Source organism: Phalacrocorax aristotelis, chromosome 3 (genome assembly GCF_949628215.1).
Source record: "Phalacrocorax aristotelis chromosome 3, bGulAri2.1, whole genome shotgun sequence".
In the NCBI taxonomy this organism is placed as follows: Eukaryota; Metazoa; Chordata; class Aves; order Suliformes; family Phalacrocoracidae; genus Phalacrocorax; species Phalacrocorax aristotelis.
The window spans coordinates 17,257,507-17,275,930 of NC_134278.1; the positions used below are offsets into that span (position 1 = coordinate 17,257,507).

The window sequence follows — 18,424 nt, forward strand, 5'->3', positions numbered from 1 at the left end:
TTTATTCCAGTTTATTAAAGTACAGCTTTAATTTATTCTAACATCTAAGGGAGCTTTGTTACATTTGTAACGATGAACAATGAGCACAGTATTTTTAATTTATGAAGCTCAGATTTTACTACTACAGTAGTTTTAAAAGAAAGGTATACCTATAATTAAGTGTATAAGTCTTTCAAATAAGGACTTCTGAATTAAATTAATCCTTTATGTCTAATAAGGTGTCTTTTAGATAGTTAATTCAAAACTTTAACAGATATCATAGTAAAAAGAATGAGACACTTTCAGTCACTTGAGCAAGCACTGTTGAAAACACCGACAAGGCGTATTACACTTCTGTAGATTTTGAACATACACTCATCTAAAACAAGAACAATGAATAATTTTACCAAATGTTTACAAACTTTAGTGAGGTCAGACATAATAGGTAATGGCTGATTTTAAAACACAAACACCAAACACAGATGAGATTCAAATCAGTATATTCTGAGCCCATTAATGTGAACATCAGTTCAAGACACATCTTGTTACAAGTCTGAGGCATCTAGCACAACGTGGCAACAGACTTAAGAGATACTAAACTGTACCCACTTACGAAATCTCTAACACATACAACAGTAACCGCTCAGTCTACTCTTTTCCCCCATCAAGCATAGTTTGGCTCTGTATGGCTAAAGCTATGCCTTCCCATCTGTATGTTACAATCACTTCACAGGACCATTGCTCTAAATCCCTGTTCTACAATTAACTACTTAAAGTATCTGAAAAAGTAAAAACCTTCACCCAAACCGTGTCTTTTCTCTCACCTTACATCAGGACACCATGCTCAGTTACCTCCTGCCTCTACTGAGCCGGCAAAGCCTCCTCGTTTGACAGTATTTCCAAGTAACTATTACAACTTACCTTTAATAGTCCTGTCTGCTCTACTTGTGCTTGAAATACTGCTTTATCACTTTGCTCCAGACAGGTAGGGCAGCACCTCTCCTATCATATGCCTGTCCTCAATTCTTAGATGACGACTGCAACAGACTGTGAACCCTTCCATCATACTCAAGAGTCTGCTTGTTGAACACATTACCTTCCCAGATTACATCTCACTGAAGCCCTTGCTCAGGAAGGAAGCTATTACACTTTTTAAGGTCTGCACACACCATTTTTCTTGTCTATAATAATGCTTAGAAACAGCTGTTGATTTTGGTTTTGATCAAATAGATTTGGCAACTTCTGTACTCTCCATTGACAGCTGGAGTTGCTGAATGTTATGTCATTCAACTGAAAGCAGCATTATTCATCTCTGTTCAACATATGTATATGTTATGGTGTCTTTAATGTAGTGGGAGCACCCAACTTCATTTACACGTTGTCTGGAACAGTTTTAAAAACACAGTGCATAAATAAAAGTGAGCATCAGAAACTGGTAGAATGGCTGAGGCACAAGCTGCTGAAGATGCTGAATTATAAAGCGGTCAGAACAAATTCAAACAACAGTAGCCTTGCAAAAGAAGAATGACAGGAGGACCTGGCAGTTACCGTTGCACAAGAAATAGGATAGGCAGTTCCAGGCATAAAAGTAGCTGCAAAATCTGTGAACCCTGGCATGGAACATGGACCTGGAAGGTGTTAACTTGAATGAGAGGCTCAGGCATAACAACAGACTGGGAGATATACAGGATGCAAGGAACTGTAGAAAAAACAGTGCCAGAGTTACCTCAGAACAGCCTGTTTAGAAACAATGAAAAAAAAGAAACCACTCACTGCAGAGAAAACATCAACCAACTGCTCCTTTAATTTGTTAATACACTATTTCAAAACAAAGTAAACATTACTTTCTAGAAATATATTTGTCATCCTACAACAGTAGGTAAAAAATAGACAATATTTTATTTGTAAAATCTTACAATGTAATTAGATGCTAATATGCTGTCCAGTACATCCAAACTATACAATTATGCCAAAAAATGGTAACTTCATGGCTTCCTGTTGGCTCTGATGTAAAGTGAGGAAATAAATTGTAATAAACAGTTTCCTTAGTAACTTTCCCAGCTGGAAACAAGTGACTTAAATGATAGATAAAATGACACTACAACTAAAGTACAGTAGTGGATCTCAGTACTACTATCTTAACAAAAAATTTCCATGCAGGCAAAAGGATCAGTATAAGTTTAGATATAATACCATGGTTTGGGATCCAAACAATCAATATACACGGTCTTAAGACTGTTATTTTTAGACCTTTTTACTTCCTTATGACGGCACTGTATTTTGGCTTTTTACAGAGTTTTTTATTAAAAAGTTTGTGTTCTATTACACACACCTCGTCATGGATATACGAGGGCTGTATCCTCAGAAGAAAGGAGAATAACCTTAGTACAAAATGGTAACTCTGGGGAAAGCCCACTTCTCTGTAATGAGCCAGATGACCACACAATCTGAAAAGAAAAGGAAAAAAAAAGCTCTAAATTATAAATGTATTTAGTTAGTATTTAGCTAGCATTTATACATTTAATTGTAATTAGAGGAAAACTCTACATTTTACCAACAGCGTAAATCACAATTCTAACCTACAATGTCAATTCTGTGAAGGGATCCACTGCTGCAAAACCCTGAAGTAGAAGACCAGACCAAGACATGTTCAGAGATGGTGCAGACACGGTAAGAAGGAAAAGCCTATATAGCTTCTTGCACTATGAATCAGGATCATACTCAACCAGGCAAAGAATACGTTCTCTGCCTTTCAGGACTGAAGTGAACCAGTGTTAGTTCTGCTAGCTTTCAGCAAATGTAGCAGAGCGTGAAAATGGCTACCTTAATCTATTTTTAAAATTTCTAAGACTATTCAATGCAGACACCCCAGGCTCTTTCCTCTATTCTTTGCCCACACTCTCCATAGGGTCTCCTCTCCTCTTCTGGGCACTATGCCATGGGATTATAAGCCATCCATTTCTTGTCCCTTGCCTCTGTGGGGTAAATATAAATTACTTGTCTAGAGACAAGAGACAAAAGCTAAGTTCAAGTCAATGGAGTAACATAGGAAACACTGGGGCAACCACTGACCGTGTCGACAGTAATTAGTGCTGTAGCTGCCTTCTGTTCTGCTTAATTACTTGGTAGCTTTCACAGTGAAAACGAAAATGATAAGGTGATTTTATTGATGAAGTATGTAATGACAATAGCAGACCAGACTTGCTGACAGTTGTTACCAGACTCAACAAAAGATGACACAGAGGACAGGATGCAGAGATAGCTCCATTAACATTAAGTTCAGCAATTTAGTTTGGAAAAATACCTTGTTCTGGGTTAGCCCCAAATTTGTTTTTATTAAAAGTGGTAACTTTAAAATAACATAAAATCCAGCTGTTTCAAGTTTTTAAAAAAATCTTTTACATTGATATGGGGTAGGTTCTATTCATCATATAAGCCCTGTGCATCTTCTGGCTTACTAGGTATTTATTGCCCTGGGATGTGGAGAAGCAGAGCTGAAAATTTCCCCTCTGTCTGATTCAGAGCAGCAGTCTTAAATATTCACCAGAACAAGCACTGGAACCTGTCTGTCCCAATTTATGGGCAAGTGTGCTAATTACCAGACTATAGAGTCATTTGCTCACTCCCTCTGGCCCAACATTTACATTTTACCTCAAACTGGAGGAGCAGACGGACCCATCCTGGAGTGCCATGCAAGCTGCACTTCGGGGAGTAGAGTCTTTGTTTAAAGCCTCCCGAAGCCTGGCAGATTGGAAATCTGAAACTAGGTCTCTTGTACCATACATCCCACCCTCTGCCCTACCTCATGTTCCCTGAAAGCTGCCAGCGACTTCTGACAAAAACTAAATTAAATCAGATATTTCAGCAGTGTCAGAACAAATTAGCTGACCCCACAACCCAACGCATTTGCTAAACACGAGCTTCATGGGGAAATGTTGTTGAACCAAATCTGCATTTTTGGGCTAATATGAATTAAGACGTTTTGCTATGTCCTAGTAGCAATTACAGCTCTTGTGGCAACTTAGGTGTCAAATCTAGGTGTTTCAATTTGGGGGACAGGGGAGTGATATTGTATATGCTTTGGCTTCGGAATAATTATGCCAATACTATAAAACACCTACCTGATTAACTGGAGTTACACTTTTCACAAGAGTACCTAAACAAACACACATTTTTGCCCTGTTCTGTGCTATCTGCCCTAAGAACATCTCTGAAGAGCTAAAAAAATCCCAAGTGATTTTATATTTAGATGTAATAAGTGAAAGCCATTTTTCTCAACTTTTTTCACACATTATAATACCTCATCATATATCACCTGAAGACTTCTATACCAAACCAATTTAGAATCCAGTTTAAAACTCAAAGTTTTAAAATAAAAGAAAATGTAAAAGCATTTTACCAACCATTTGACCGATCTCAGCTTTGCCCACACTGAAATCATACCTTAGTCCTAGGATTAAAGCATTTCAGTAGTCCCAGTTAGACCATGCTGATTTTAGAGAGAGAGAATTTGTAAGTTTGTTTTTAGTTCTATTATACATACACACACTTGCAAAGGATAAAACCTCATATCTGAGGGAGCAGATGATGTTTTCCAAAGTTAAGTGTCAGATGTATAATTAACTACTTGCATTGCAAATGATACAATGGGAAATTTAACCGGTAAGAATTTAAATTCAAATCTTGTTTCATGAAGGCTATGACAGTTTGCCATTAACATTTTAATATATTACATATGAAAATGTAGGCTTAAAAACAGACTTTGCATGAAAGATTATTCACACAAACATACACCGAAATATCTACTCATTCAGTGTGTACATAAGATTTACGCAAATTTGTGGCAAAAGGATTATTACCTCTCCTCCCTTCAGGAAAAAAAAAAAAAGCTTCTTATTCATACAAAAGAATGAATCCATAGAACCAAAGCTCTTGTAATATAACACTGTGTTTACATTATTCCAACCCATTTCTGTCACGGTGGATATGTGAAAGGTAATGTGAAAAGGAAAAAAAGATAAGCAAATAAATCCACTGAAAGACAGAAAAGACTGCATACATGTAAATGCCAGTTGTTTTCAAGGGGAATATTTAATGTTTTAAAAATCAGGAACATATCACTAAGATTTAGCAGGGGCTGTTGCTCTCTTAAACATGACATTTAGAACTATACACCAGATAAATATTTAAGATGAGATTTCATTAGTGCATTGAATAACATTTCTTGTTAACGGATCCCGACCTCTTTTCCAAAAAAGACCGTCCAATTGCACATGCAAGAAATTCAGGAGACTCCAATCCAGCTGCAAAGTTCATCTTTTTCACTGATACCCACCAGTACAATAATTTTCTGGATTAGGATTTCATGATACAACCAATGGCAGAACCAAAATGTGGTCTACAATCCAGAAGCCTTATTTATACAACCAAGGGAGTTTGTGAGAAACACGATTTTAGGTATTTTCCATTCCTTGGAGTAAATACTGCCGAACTCCTACACTCCCTCAGCAGGGATTTTGCCTTCTGCCTCTGGCCATATTTCTCTGCCAGCACCCACCAAATAGAAAACTCACCAATTTTTGCAAAATTTGACACAAGAGAAGACATTAAAGGAAGAGTTAGAAGTTTGACACAAACCAGGCAGATACTAAAATATTGCTGTAACTTTGTACAAGGCTGGATCAGCTGGGCTATCATTCTCCTTGCTACTTAGGTCCTTTAAAGAAAATAACTACTAACAAATAGCATGACTGTTTTGATATACCTTTAATTGGGGAAGAAAAAAAAATCCCTTTCACTTGTAAAGTTCTCTAATAAAGACAGACACTAAACTTCCTTAATAGCACAAAATGTTTCTTTTTCCTGTATTTATTCTTTTACTTTTCAGTAGAAGGAATTTCTTCTTTTTCTTTTCTGCTTGCAAAAAATAGAACTGTGGATTGCCAATATACTTAGATGAAATAGTGATAGTCTTTTCACTTGTAATTATTCTTTTAAAAATATATTCTTTAGGCTTTATGTACCTTCTTATTTGAACGCCAACTGCTAATTTTAACTTTAATTTTGATTAAGAACACCACAGAAGAAGGACAGTAATTAAAAAAATTAATTCCCTATGCTTTTTTGGGGTTGAGGGGAGAGAGGAATGGAACCATTTTCCCATTCTCTAAAGAGCTGCGGTGCAAGTTTTTTCTAAAATACTATGCAGAAGGAAGTGAAGTGAATATTTGTATCTAGCTGCTACTTTTGCCATGTGACTTTAGTTGTTGCTTTTGTCTCATCTCCTCTCCTCTCGAAAGCTCACTTTGATCACTCTTCATACTACAATTTTTCTACTCCCAATCCAAGACTAACCATTCCACACACCCCTTTCTACAAATGATTTTAACTATATGTGAATACATAGCTGTGTACACACCCCACAGTTGTCGTTTGTAAAAATATATGACACTTAACTTGTAAGAGAACTTTCCAAAATGTATTTTTTAAAAAATTGAATACTTACTTCTCAGTACATAGTTTAACTGTACACAGCCAATAGTCAGGGTTCATGGCTGTAAGTAAACCACATTTTTCTTGCAAAATTCCCTTCAGGCTATGCCCGTGAAAACAACTCCCATCTGTGTTTTCTTCAAACCAACTTAACTGAAAACTTGAAGGATTTGGCTTTTCAGAAGGTTGCACTGAACCAGACAGCTTGCCAAACTGATTTTGTAAGTTCACAACCATTTCTGTACAAATAGAAACAAAGAAGCCAACGCAAAAGTATTAAGTATTAGAATACTGTTCAGAGGTGATTAATACAGGAAGAAAACAGGGTATTTGTGCTTTTTTTTTTCTTCTTTAAAGTTCTGCGTGGAACACTGAGAAACCTTGAAGGTTTGTATGTTCTCTCCCCCATTCCATTTAAAATTCAACTCTGTCACATATTTTAGGGAAAGATTTTGAAAGATAATTCAAAATGCCATGTCTTTCATACCTAATGATATTAATACTGGAGTACTCCAAAATCATTCCCCAGGTAAAACCTGTAAAATCCATCTGATGCTGCTGGTATTTTTATTCTGATAGAAAACACATGCCAGGATGCCTTTCACTGTATTTACCCAGTGTTATGCTATCACTCAGATTACTCAAAAAATCTTGGCCAGTTTCCAGCATATCAGAATTAAGTAAGCCTGATTTCATACACATAGGGATTTAAGGTTAAGCTTTTCACAGTGCAAATTTCAACTGTGAAAAAAACAACAAAAAACACCACTCTGCCTTTCCCCACTGCTAGTGAAAGAATTGAAAGAATGACAAACTTTTGTAATTACTAAGGCTGAGAAGGGAAAGAGGGCATGATGATAGATCAGCACACACAATCTGACCACCTAAGCCTTGTTTCCCTAGGATAAAAAGCAGGTTAAAAACCACTGTTGTTGGACCTTCAACTTCTTTATCTGAATAAACTCTGAATAAACTCATTCATAAACTGGAAAAAAAAAAGCAGAAGAGACATCCTAAAGTAATCCAAGGACTGGGAAGCTTATCTTTCAAGAGGACACTAAAATCTATCATCAAAAACAATACCTGAGGAAGGTTTCTGAAAATCTTTATCGGGCATGTAAGTGTTCTAGAACACTCTTCGTCTCTACTATTTTAGATTTGTTTTAACATGAATCTTGCCCTTACAATATCCTTATGTGATATTCCTGCTTGCAACAGCCAGTGGTAAGGCTCCATAATCTAAGTGGTCTTCTAGCTCAAAGAGAAGCAGAGCCAGAAGAGGAATCCAGAGTGCCACAGAAATGATGAACCGTGAATAATTATTCATTTTTTCTTACAAATACAGGAACTAAAGGGCTTCTCAGCAAATGATCAGCTTGAAATAAATAAACCTAAACATGTTTTTCCACAGAACATGACTTGACTTCAGGATCACCCCTACCGAATTCTGAAGAGTAAGAGCATTCAAAAAACCCCAACTGCATTATTGAAAGAGAAATCCAACATGAGTTAGACAAACAAAATACAGTAATACAATTTGTTTAGAAGTCCCTGAACCGGTCACTTCCAGAAACTGGAAGAGCATCTAAAGGGAAAAATATCACTTGCCACACTTAGCATCTCTCTCCAAATATCTACCACTTACTAGATACTATTAAATGTAGAATGAAGAACTTCAGATCTAATTTGGTTGAATAAAATTCTGGTTTTCCATATTTCCACAGATAAGTGGGGATTTTTTTTGTTTGTTTGCTTTTATGTCAGCAGAAAACCCAGTAATTTCTTATAAGTACTTCTAGAGCTACTAAAATAAACTAGATGTACCTGCATTCTAACTACGTACAGCTAGCTATTCAAGTACAGTCACGTTCAAACAAGCCTTCCTCACTTTCTGTAGAAGACTGCAAGAAGGAGTGGGAGAGAAGAGGGATATGCAAGGTCTACCAAAGGACATAGTGGGATATCCATACCAAAGGGTATGAGGAAGTAAAGGACAAAATGCACAGGAAAGCTATGGAAGATAAAATTCACAAAGATCACAGTTATGTAAAGGCAGCTGACGAACCAGGGAAGATGAGGACAGAGTACTCATTCTGAGATGAGGTTCAGTAGGTCATTAGGAAGACCGGCAAAGGCAGTTTCAGTTAAGCAAGAGGAAAATGTCTGTTTGAAGAATTCCAGCCACAGGTGGTAAAGCAGAACTACATTAATTGTACCCAGAGATGAAAGAGAGAAGAGAAAGTATTCTAAGATGTAAATGTTATCACAGTCAGGGCTGCAGATTTTCTATCATGGGAAAAGTAGGAGCAGAGTTCTGTGTTGCTGGGAAGAGGCAAAGTTTACTCACGTCTTCTCTTAAGAACTTTAGATTTCTTCTTGGCTGAATAAAACAGTGGCTTTTCACATCTCCACAGATACCTACCAGTAAGAGACATAAGAGTTGTTGGGAAAAATAAACTTGGTCAAACAAGTAAAAGAACAGTAATTTCTTACAAATACTGCTAGAGGTATTAAAATAAAAGCAAAATAATGTAATCATTAGTGCTATTAAAAGCCACTGCCCCCCCAATAAATCTTGGAAGTCTTTTTCTTAGAGTAGACAAACTGAGGCATGTAAGCCTAGATTTACTGTCATGAGTTAATTGTTCAGCTGTATAAGCTACTTGTCACAGAAAGTGAGCATTTAATTAATATGCTGGATAAACAGTATGAGTGTAAAGAGAAAATTAAGATAGGGATTTAATCGCTTTATTCACCAAGCTTGCTGGGTGTAAGTGTGGAGCAAATTCCTAGCCTTCTTAATTTCTGTGGGGGTCAGGATTTCATGTAAAACTGTCCACCTTAAAAAATAAAAAGTACTGAAAAACCTCTTACTTGGCTCTTTCTTCATCCAATTTCTTTTGCTCCACATCCAAGGAACATTTTATAACCTTGTACCACTTTTTGAACTCAAAATATGGAGCACCTGAATAAAACATACATATTTTCCATTTGGAAGAAGTGTATGAAACATGTTGTAGACAGAAAGGGGTCTCCACACAGTTAGACCCTGCTTCTTCCACCTGTATCCAAACCTATCCTGAATTCTGTGTGCTTAAACATACTTGATCTAACAATCCTGTACGAAAGAGAAATGCAGAAACACAGTGAAAGAACAGCATGTCATAAGAAGTGCGAAGACAACCTTTAGCATAGAATAGATTTTATAGATTTAGCACAATTCAAACCTTTCCCCTCCTTTCTGAAAGTTACATCTGAAAGTCTCCCTCTGCTCTACCAAATGAACTAGATCTCCACAGTGTGAAATGGCCTTCACCTGTCTGAAAGTTGACTTCAAGGGATTAATGAAACTATAGAGCAAGCTTTGGTTTAAGCAAATAAGACCTACACAAGCTCAGATGTAAAATTTCAAACAGTTTCACCAACTCCTCACTGTCTATCCTACCACCCGTGAAACCTTACAGGGCTGGAAAGATACACTAGACAATTGTATTCACTTTGTATCAGCCTCCCATGTTTTTGAGCACCAGGAACTTCACTCACTGATATGTGAACAAAAATTTATCAGCACGTGCAAAACTGTGAAGGCCTATAGCATTTTAGCAGCACATCTATCATCAATGCTCCAAAGAGGCACAGGACTGAAGTAGACCAACTGGGTACATACAATAAGTGTAAGAATTCCAAACTGAACTATGCTTTACATTTATATATTTAAAATATAATCAACTCTTATTACCCGTGGGTGGATTATCTGCATTGTGATTAACGAGGCTTTGCATTTCCCCATCAGCCCAGCTGCACTGCATGCAATGCTTGCATCATGCTTAGCTTTGCCAGCTAGCTGTTTAAACTGTTTTGAAGGTGAATATACTGTTCTTATAATCAATACATTTTGTATTATCTGAATTTTTTACTATTTGAGTTATCCTGCCTTAGATGCTAGAAGTATGGATGGACTCAAAAAGCAACAGACAAATGAAGGGAAGAAAAATGAAGGGAAGACAAATGATGGACTCAAAAAGCAACAGACAAATGAAGGGAAGACAGACCTTCAGTAGTTCTTAAAATTCAAAGGTATGGATACAACTTCTTTTAGGAACTCCTTAAACCCAGATGTTTAAGTAAGTACTCCTAAAGTGCTGAGAGGGCAGTCGGGGGGTGGTGGGGGGCCTACTGTACAGTACCTACTGTACAGCCTGTCTTGAAAAACTGTTGGAGGTGAAATACTATTTTTTAATTAAAAAAAGACTAGAGAAAGGATAGTTAAATTGATAATGGAGTCAACATAAATTGGATCTTTAAAACTCAGGTATTAACCATTATTCATTTCAGCATGCTAACTTTGGGAAAATGCCAGAGGCAGTTTTGAGCTCTGGCAGTAATCAGTCCTCTAACAGAAAGTCTCACATCAGCTCCTCTGCGCAGCCGCTCACCATCACCCAACATTTTAAGGACAGGTACAACATAACAGCACATAGATAATTTTGTACCAGCAGATTTTAAAGTAAAAAAGTGGACAAAGGATAAGTTGTTAATTCCAAGGGCAGTGCACCTTGTTAATAAGAGAGAAACCCCATTAAGACATGAATGGCTTTGAGCCTTAGCTTATAAGCAGTTGCACAACTTCTACTCTTGTCACTGTTACCTACTTCAGGTTTTCAAGGGCAATTAAAAGAAAAAAAAAAAAAAAGAGACCTAAAATAAGTTTGTGTATCCACCTGAAAATGAAAATTACTGGTTTTTGTTAACAGTGATGACTATCTCTAGATACAGCAGTAATTGTGTTCATGCATGGCTAACACTGATTTTACTATTGACTTAAATTTTTCAAAAGTAACAAAAGGGTCAAAATGGACCCAAAACTGGATGGAAGGCTTAAAAGATAAACCACTGTAACACATATTTGATCTTATCTTCAACTGTGATCTGGATTAGGACACGGAACATCTTCCTGTAGATTTCTAATCTTTGATTTGGTCTTTCTGCCCTCAAAGAACCATGTTCGCACCATTATCTTCTGTATCTCAATTGCTGCTAGCTTTTCCACACTCTCTCAGGATTATTTGGACTAAGAAAATAGATTACATCTGAAATATGTTACACACTAAGACATTTTATTTAACAAGACTAAACAGGTTTGGATTTTATCATAAATGTGGTTTGATGCCCCTAATAAGTATCTGCTATTTACGATCAAAGCACATTCCCTCTTTACTGTATATCCATTCATCTTCACCTACCATGCATAAAATTCTAAAACAAGAGGCAAACATGGACAAGGAGAAGCAGAGAAGTACCTAGCAAAATGTGTACCAAACTCCCCTATCCAATAAAATAAGAATCACGCAGGTAAACTGAGATGATTTTACATGAACAAGTTATACTGTTTTCTTTGAATAAAGACTTGCCCTAAAAGAATAAATGACAAAAACACATTTTAATGATCAATAAGACAAGTCCTTCTAAGCCTGATTACAAAGTTATTTAATTTACAAAATCATAAGACTGCTTCTACTAGAATATTTATGTACCTTCTTTGTTATTTTTATTTCTTTCTTCAGCAAAGTCTGAAAGTAACCTGGAGAAAAAAAAACCAGGATATTTTGTAGATCAAAATACCGTACTTTTCACATGAAGGTCAAATACAACCAACAAAAATTGCACCCTAATTTTATTCCAAGTTTCAGGTTCAAACTAATGATTTTAAAAAAGTAGTAACATTTCATGCCTAAAATGCCTTCAGTGTATGTTCTATGCTACTGAACTGAATCAAAATTGAAATACTATAAATTTAATATTACTAAAGAAAGAATGATCCAAGACAATCATTTGCACTATTTGAAATTTGGGCTTTGCTACAGATTTGCCTGTACACTTACCACTCATAGTGATCATCTAATAAAAACAATATTTTGAGCACAACTACAATAACTGCTGCAGCAAGAACATCGTATTTCACATTTCTTCTTGTCTTATTTCCAGGCACAAGAGTCAGGAAATCCGCTTCTCCAATGCAGATCTTTTTCACCACTCGACAAGTCCAATTATGCAATTCATCTGATGAATGTAAATAAAAATATAAAACGAGTATGTTGAGTCAAGATAGAAGTACTTTTACAGTGCAAATATGCTGGTCATTTGAGGAAAACAATGCTGATGTCTTTTAGGACCATTAGACAGCAAAGAGTATTTTGAGGTATTTTTAAAAATACTAGGCAACCTTCACTGTGCTTTCATGGAAAACAGTCGTGACTTATTATCTATTTACATGGAGGGGAAAAAAAACCTCACATATTTAATAGTGTTTTGATGTTACTTGAATGACGTTAGATCATCCTGAATATTGTTGTGGGAAAGCTTATCTCAAATCTGCATAAATATAGTTTCAAAAATACCCCAAAAGCCAAAAACTTGCACAAACTTTTTTCCTCCATGTTGACTAAACACCTATGCAAGGACAGATTCAGTACTGCAAAGAGGAACAGGGGCTAGTTTTAAAGAATTTAGTTGGGTGTGAACGGCAGCCCAGCATGGCAGGGCAGCGCTTGCTCCTACCCTAACAAAACCCAGCTGAGGTACAGACAATCCCAGCCTAGTTAAAACTGGCATTACACTGTAAAGCTGGGTTGTGTCAAAATACAACTACAGCTCCAAAAGCAGCAGTGTGATATTTATATAGTCTCTTATTACTCTATGCTTATTTTTCAGAGATACAAATCCCCCAAATTTCTCACCTTTCCTGTTCAGCAAGAAATGCAGGAGTTGATTACATCACCATCAGATTCCACAAAGGTTAACAATGTCTGACTAAGTACAACCTTAATCCAGCTACACTTTATACTCTCTTGCTGCTTACAGAGTTCGGTAGGAACTAATTTTTAATCCTCTCATACATGACAGTAAAAGTTAAAGAAAATCTGGTTTCTTGATTTTGTTACAAATAGTGTCAGTTTTTCTTTTATTTCAGATACTTAAAATGGCTTTTTCATTATTATTGTTGTTACAAGGTCCTAAGAGGCACTGCCAATTCATTGCTTCATTTATTTATTAGGAGATGTTAGACAACAACAGTAGTCCTTCTTCAAATTCTAAAAAAATGCTTCTAACATGATCCAAAGTTTAGTTGCAAGGAAAAAGTAAAGGACAACGTATTCTTCTTTTACAGTAATTTTCAAAGAGTACTTAGCATTGTATTTCTCTGTAATAAATCTGAAAAAAGTCAAATTTCTAGCTGCTTCTTTGATTCAATTGATACTTAAAAATCTGAAACATAATATGATCCTCTACAGGCTCTAGTGCAACAGTGGTGTAAAACTACAAAATCAGAATATCTACTCTGGAATTTTAGCCCTAAAGCTCTTGTTTGTCTTCTCTTTGCTCAACTCTGAGTACACAGAAAAGCCAAGTAGCTTTGTTCAATGTAACTAACTGTAAAATAAGACAATAAAAACCCCCAAACTATTAATTCTTGGAATGCTTTGAGGAAAAAATATTAATTTACAGGCTGTTTGTATAACCCATCTTCACTGACAGTGGTATTTCATAGGAAGTACGGTAGCCCAACAGACAGTTCATGCACTAGGACTTATTGGTCTTTCTTTGGCAGTTCAATATTCAAGACTTAATTTTAGGATGAACACAAATGTTTGATATTTATGCAGTATACAATTTCAAAACTAAATAGGAAATCAAGTGAGACAGCAGCTGATTTGTCACACAGGATCCCTTGTTAATACTAAAATTAATGCTAATATGCAATATTATAGAATATATGACAATCCAGTGCAAGCAATCAGGTCCCAACTTCATCAATCATTTAGCTAAAGTTAATAAGTCAAGTGACTTCAACTAGTGCCTCTTAGTTCACATGGTTACTGAAAGATTTGAAATGAAGTATCCACTCCACAGCCATAGAGAGCCAGCACCAGAGTGCTCCTGCATATCTGGGCCTGTAATACATCCTCTAAATGTTTGATGAAGGTGCTTTCTATAGAAGTTATCTTTCAGTTCAAGCTTAAATGGGTATAAATTAGAAGGAAAAGAGTAAGCACTTTTAAAGTAGTAAATCAAGTTTTTTTCCTAGAGTTTAATAAACCAAAGAAAAATTTTATCAGTTCGGGTTTGGGAAAATATTTACCAGGCAAATTAGCTTCCATCAAGTACTTCATGCACAACATGTCTGGATGAAGAAAGCAGCTGTCTGTTATATCTGGAAAACGAGGCAGGTCTAAAAACACTGCAAGCTCAAGCATTTTGTTGTATACTTCTTCATATACAGGCCATGACTGAAAGACAGGGTTAGAGGGTGTTACACATTTGCTCTATTACCATATTTGTTATTGATTTTAAATTAGTTATCCATTTTAGATTCTGCATTATTTAATACAGCATTATTTACACAGACTCTTTTAGCACTCTATATGACTACACACATGTGCAAGAAAGGAGCCAGACTGCAGCAAAGTAGTGAAACGTGCTAATTTTAAAGCCCATAGAATATAATAAAAAACCCAAAACAAACAAAAATTTGCTTCAGACTTCCAACCAACCCACTTTGTGATCAGTATGTCTCCAGATGCTCCAAAATTGAAAAAGCATTAACAAAAAAAAAAACACCAAACCCAAACAAACAAACACCAAAACCAAACAAAACCCAACCAAACAAAAAACCCAGAAAACCCCCCAAAAAATCCCCAACAAAACCCACCAAAACAAACACCAGCCGCAAACAAACCAAACAAAAAAACCCAAATGGGTGCAATTGAGGGTGAACTCTCTAAAGAGCGAAGAGATCACAGAACCACAGAGGGTTGAGGTTGGCAGGCACTGCTTGAGTCCAAGCCCCTCACTTGGGTCAGCTAGGGCAGGCTGCCCGGGACTGTGTCCAGTGGGATTTTGAGTATCTCCATAGATGGCAACTCCACAAGCTCTGTGGGAAATCTGCTCCAGTGTTTCAGCACGCTCACTGTACAAAAGAAAAAAGGTTTTTTTTTTTCCTCCTTATGCTTAAATGGAATTTCTTGTATTTCCATTTGTATCCATTTCCACTCATCCTATCACTGGATACCACTAAGGATGATCTGGTGGTTCTCCTTTGCATTCTCCTGTCAGGTATTCATACAGACCTCATACTCCCCTGAGTCTTCTCTTCTTCATCTCCAGGCTGACCAGTCCCAGCTCTTTCAGCCTTCCCTCATTTGGCAGATGCTCCATTCCCTTCACCTTCATGGCCCTTTACTGGGCTCATTCCAGTATGTCCACACCTTCTTGTACTGGGAGCCCAGAACTGGACTCAGCACTCCAGACGCATCTCACCAGTGTTGAGTAGAGAGGAAGGATCAACTCCCTTGACACGCTGTCAATACTCTGTCTAATGCAGCCCAGGATGATCAGCTTTGTCACAAGTGCACATTGGTGTCTCACATTCCTCTTCACAGCATTGCGTCCATAAAGACTCGCAGGACCTTCTCTGACAAGCTGCTTCCCAGCCAGTCAGCCCCCAGCATGTTCAGGTGTCTGTACTTATTCCTCCCCAGGTGGAGGACTTGACATTTCCCTCTGTCAAACCTCATGAAGTTCCTGTCAGCCCATTTCTCCAGCCTGGCAAGGTCCTCCTAATCAGCAGCATGCCCATCTGGTCTATCAACCGCTCCTCCCAGTTTCACATCATCTGTGAACTTGCTTAGTTTTCAATCCACCTCGCAGTTCTCTTAACTAGTTCTTAACTTCATCAGTTTGTCAATGAGGATGTTGTGGAAGACAGTGTCAAAAGCCTTACTTAAGTCAAGATAAAGAACATCCACCAAGCCTTCTACTTGTCATAGAAGGTTATCAGGTTGGTCAGACGATTTCCCCTTCCTAAATCCATTCAGACTACTCCCAGTCATCATCTTGGCCTTCCACATTTGGAAATGTTTTCCACATTTATTTGCCCCATCACCTTCCATATTTATGTATTTGTTTATACTTATCAATATGAATATTATCAGTATGAGGCTGACAGGCCTTTAGTTCCCCAGATCCTCCTTCCTGCCCTTCTTGAAGACAGGGGTGATGTTTGGTTTCTTCCAGGCCTCAAGAAACTCCCCCAGTCACTATGACTTTTCAAAAATTATTGATAGTGTCCTTGCAATGACACCAGCCAGCTCCCTCAGCACTTGTTGCTGCATCCCATCACAGCCCATGAACCTTCATACATCCAGTTTGTTTAAACATTCCCTAACCAGCTCCTTCTCCCCTAAGGGTAAGTCTGCCTTCCCCTGGACTTTCCCACTGGTTTCAAGGACCTGGGACTGCTGAAGGCTGGTGTTATCAGCAAAGGCGGAGGCAAGAAAAGCATTCATCACCTTAGCCCTCTCCTTGGTCTTTGTGACTATGTCCCCATTCCCATTCAGCAGCAGGCCCACATTCTCTAGAACCTTTTCACAAAATCTCTCATATAATTTAATTTTTAAAAAATCTAATTCCATATTGCCACATCTATTCTTGAAAATAAATATGCAACTCTTTTTAGAAAAATTAATTGCATGGAGAAAGTTCTCCCAGTTTCTACTGACATTTTCCTGCTAAAGGAAAATATAACTTACAGCCAGATTTTGACATGCTTATTCATAATGAACTCAGCAAGACCTGAAGTTTGCGTAAGTATGGACTGTAACACTTGACCCTAATTTCTTAATACTTTAACTGTTTTATTAAACATTCTTAATTCTTTTTATTTTAAATAATTACTTGAATTTACCTCTTAAAGCAATAATTTTCAGTTGTTCAGGCCACTTTACCATTTTAAACATATAAAAATGCTTTCTTCTTGTGTTGGTGGTTCTAATTCAGCAGAGCACTTTGTCATGTATTCATATTTTTCAAGTCAATTTGTGCAGGAGGTACTTTCCTTTAATAGGAATTTAGCAGGGGTTTACATTCTGTGCACAGATTCAAAACTTTCCTGAACAAGAGTGAATTCAGGCTTCTGGTTTTTCTAGATCAGATTAAAACCAGAGAAGTCATGTTTACAACACCAGTAAGACTGAAATAATGCATTTTTATTCAATCATTTGGTTTCATCTATTTCAATATAGGCTGTGCAGCCAATGCTCAAATTTTATTGTTTTGAATGATTGCCAACATTTCCTTTTCATTCTTTAAATGATCTCCCCTCAGATGGCAGTTCAGACTTGCTTAACTGCAGGAGCACATGCTTAAGCAAATGAATAATTCTGCTGTCACTCACTATTACACATGCAACTTTTTGTAACAGTTAGGAAGTTGTATCATGTTCATTATATTTTCCAAACAGTGTTAAAAATTGGCTTAGACTGCTACAGGACTATCCTGAGAAACAAGAAAAACACGCATTACCAGACTTCTACAGACTCACAGTACTTTCCATTCCTTTTAAAAAGCAGTGGTAAATTGAATACCAAAACAATCTGGAACAAAACATGGATCATATGTAATGTCTCCTGAGTGTATTTAGAAAAAAATTAAAATCCCACAGAATTCAAATAAAAGCATCACATAAATACTATTCCTAATTAGATATAAAGAAAATACATTTTTCCCTTTAATGAAAAGCAGTTGAATTAGTAGCTTCTTAATAATATATCACAGATGAAAACAAATTAAGACACAGGAATTCAGTCATTTGAAGCATTTTCATTCTCAAACATTAACCTATTGCCCATGAAGTTATCTGAACAGTCTAACTTAACACAGAGGTACTTCAACAAATATAGCTCTTAATTGGAGGGCTCAAGGTAGGCACCTACACCTGAGCTTCTCTCACTGCATCAGGCTAAGGAGACAGCTTTCCTATCCTAGGTACTAGTGAATCATTCCCTTCCTCCTCAAGCCCAGCAGACTTGCTTCAAAGCTTTTGTTTGCAATTTAGAGAAGGCAATTCGATTCTTTTTCAAAATGGTTAAAAAACACTCTTTGCTTTACAATTGCA

General features: G+C 36.9%; 1 protein-coding gene across 2 annotated transcripts in view; it reads right to left on the reverse strand.

Annotated features, from left to right (window-relative positions):
* Positions 1-1,752: 1,752 nt before the first annotated feature.
* Positions 1,753-18,424, reverse strand: part of TAF1B (TATA-box binding protein associated factor, RNA polymerase I subunit B) — a 50,770-nt gene continuing 34,098 nt past the window's right edge. Inside the window, exons 9-15 of one of the 2 annotated variants that reach the window (XM_075086839.1) lie at positions 14,612-14,759; positions 12,354-12,531; positions 12,006-12,052; positions 9,346-9,436; positions 8,819-8,889; positions 6,485-6,710; positions 1,753-2,426 (exon numbers count right to left, since the gene is read on the reverse strand). In XM_075086839.1, coding sequence (XP_074942940.1) covers positions 2,234-2,426; positions 6,485-6,710; positions 8,819-8,889; positions 9,346-9,436; positions 12,006-12,052; positions 12,354-12,531; positions 14,612-14,759 — 954 coding nt within the window. In that variant the 3' untranslated portion in view covers positions 1,753-2,233. Of the gene's footprint in view, positions 2,427-4,844; positions 4,952-6,484; positions 6,711-8,818; positions 8,890-9,345; positions 9,437-12,005; positions 12,053-12,353; positions 12,532-14,611; positions 14,760-18,424 lie in introns of those variants that run through there. The other variant, XM_075086840.1, reaches the window with a different exon arrangement.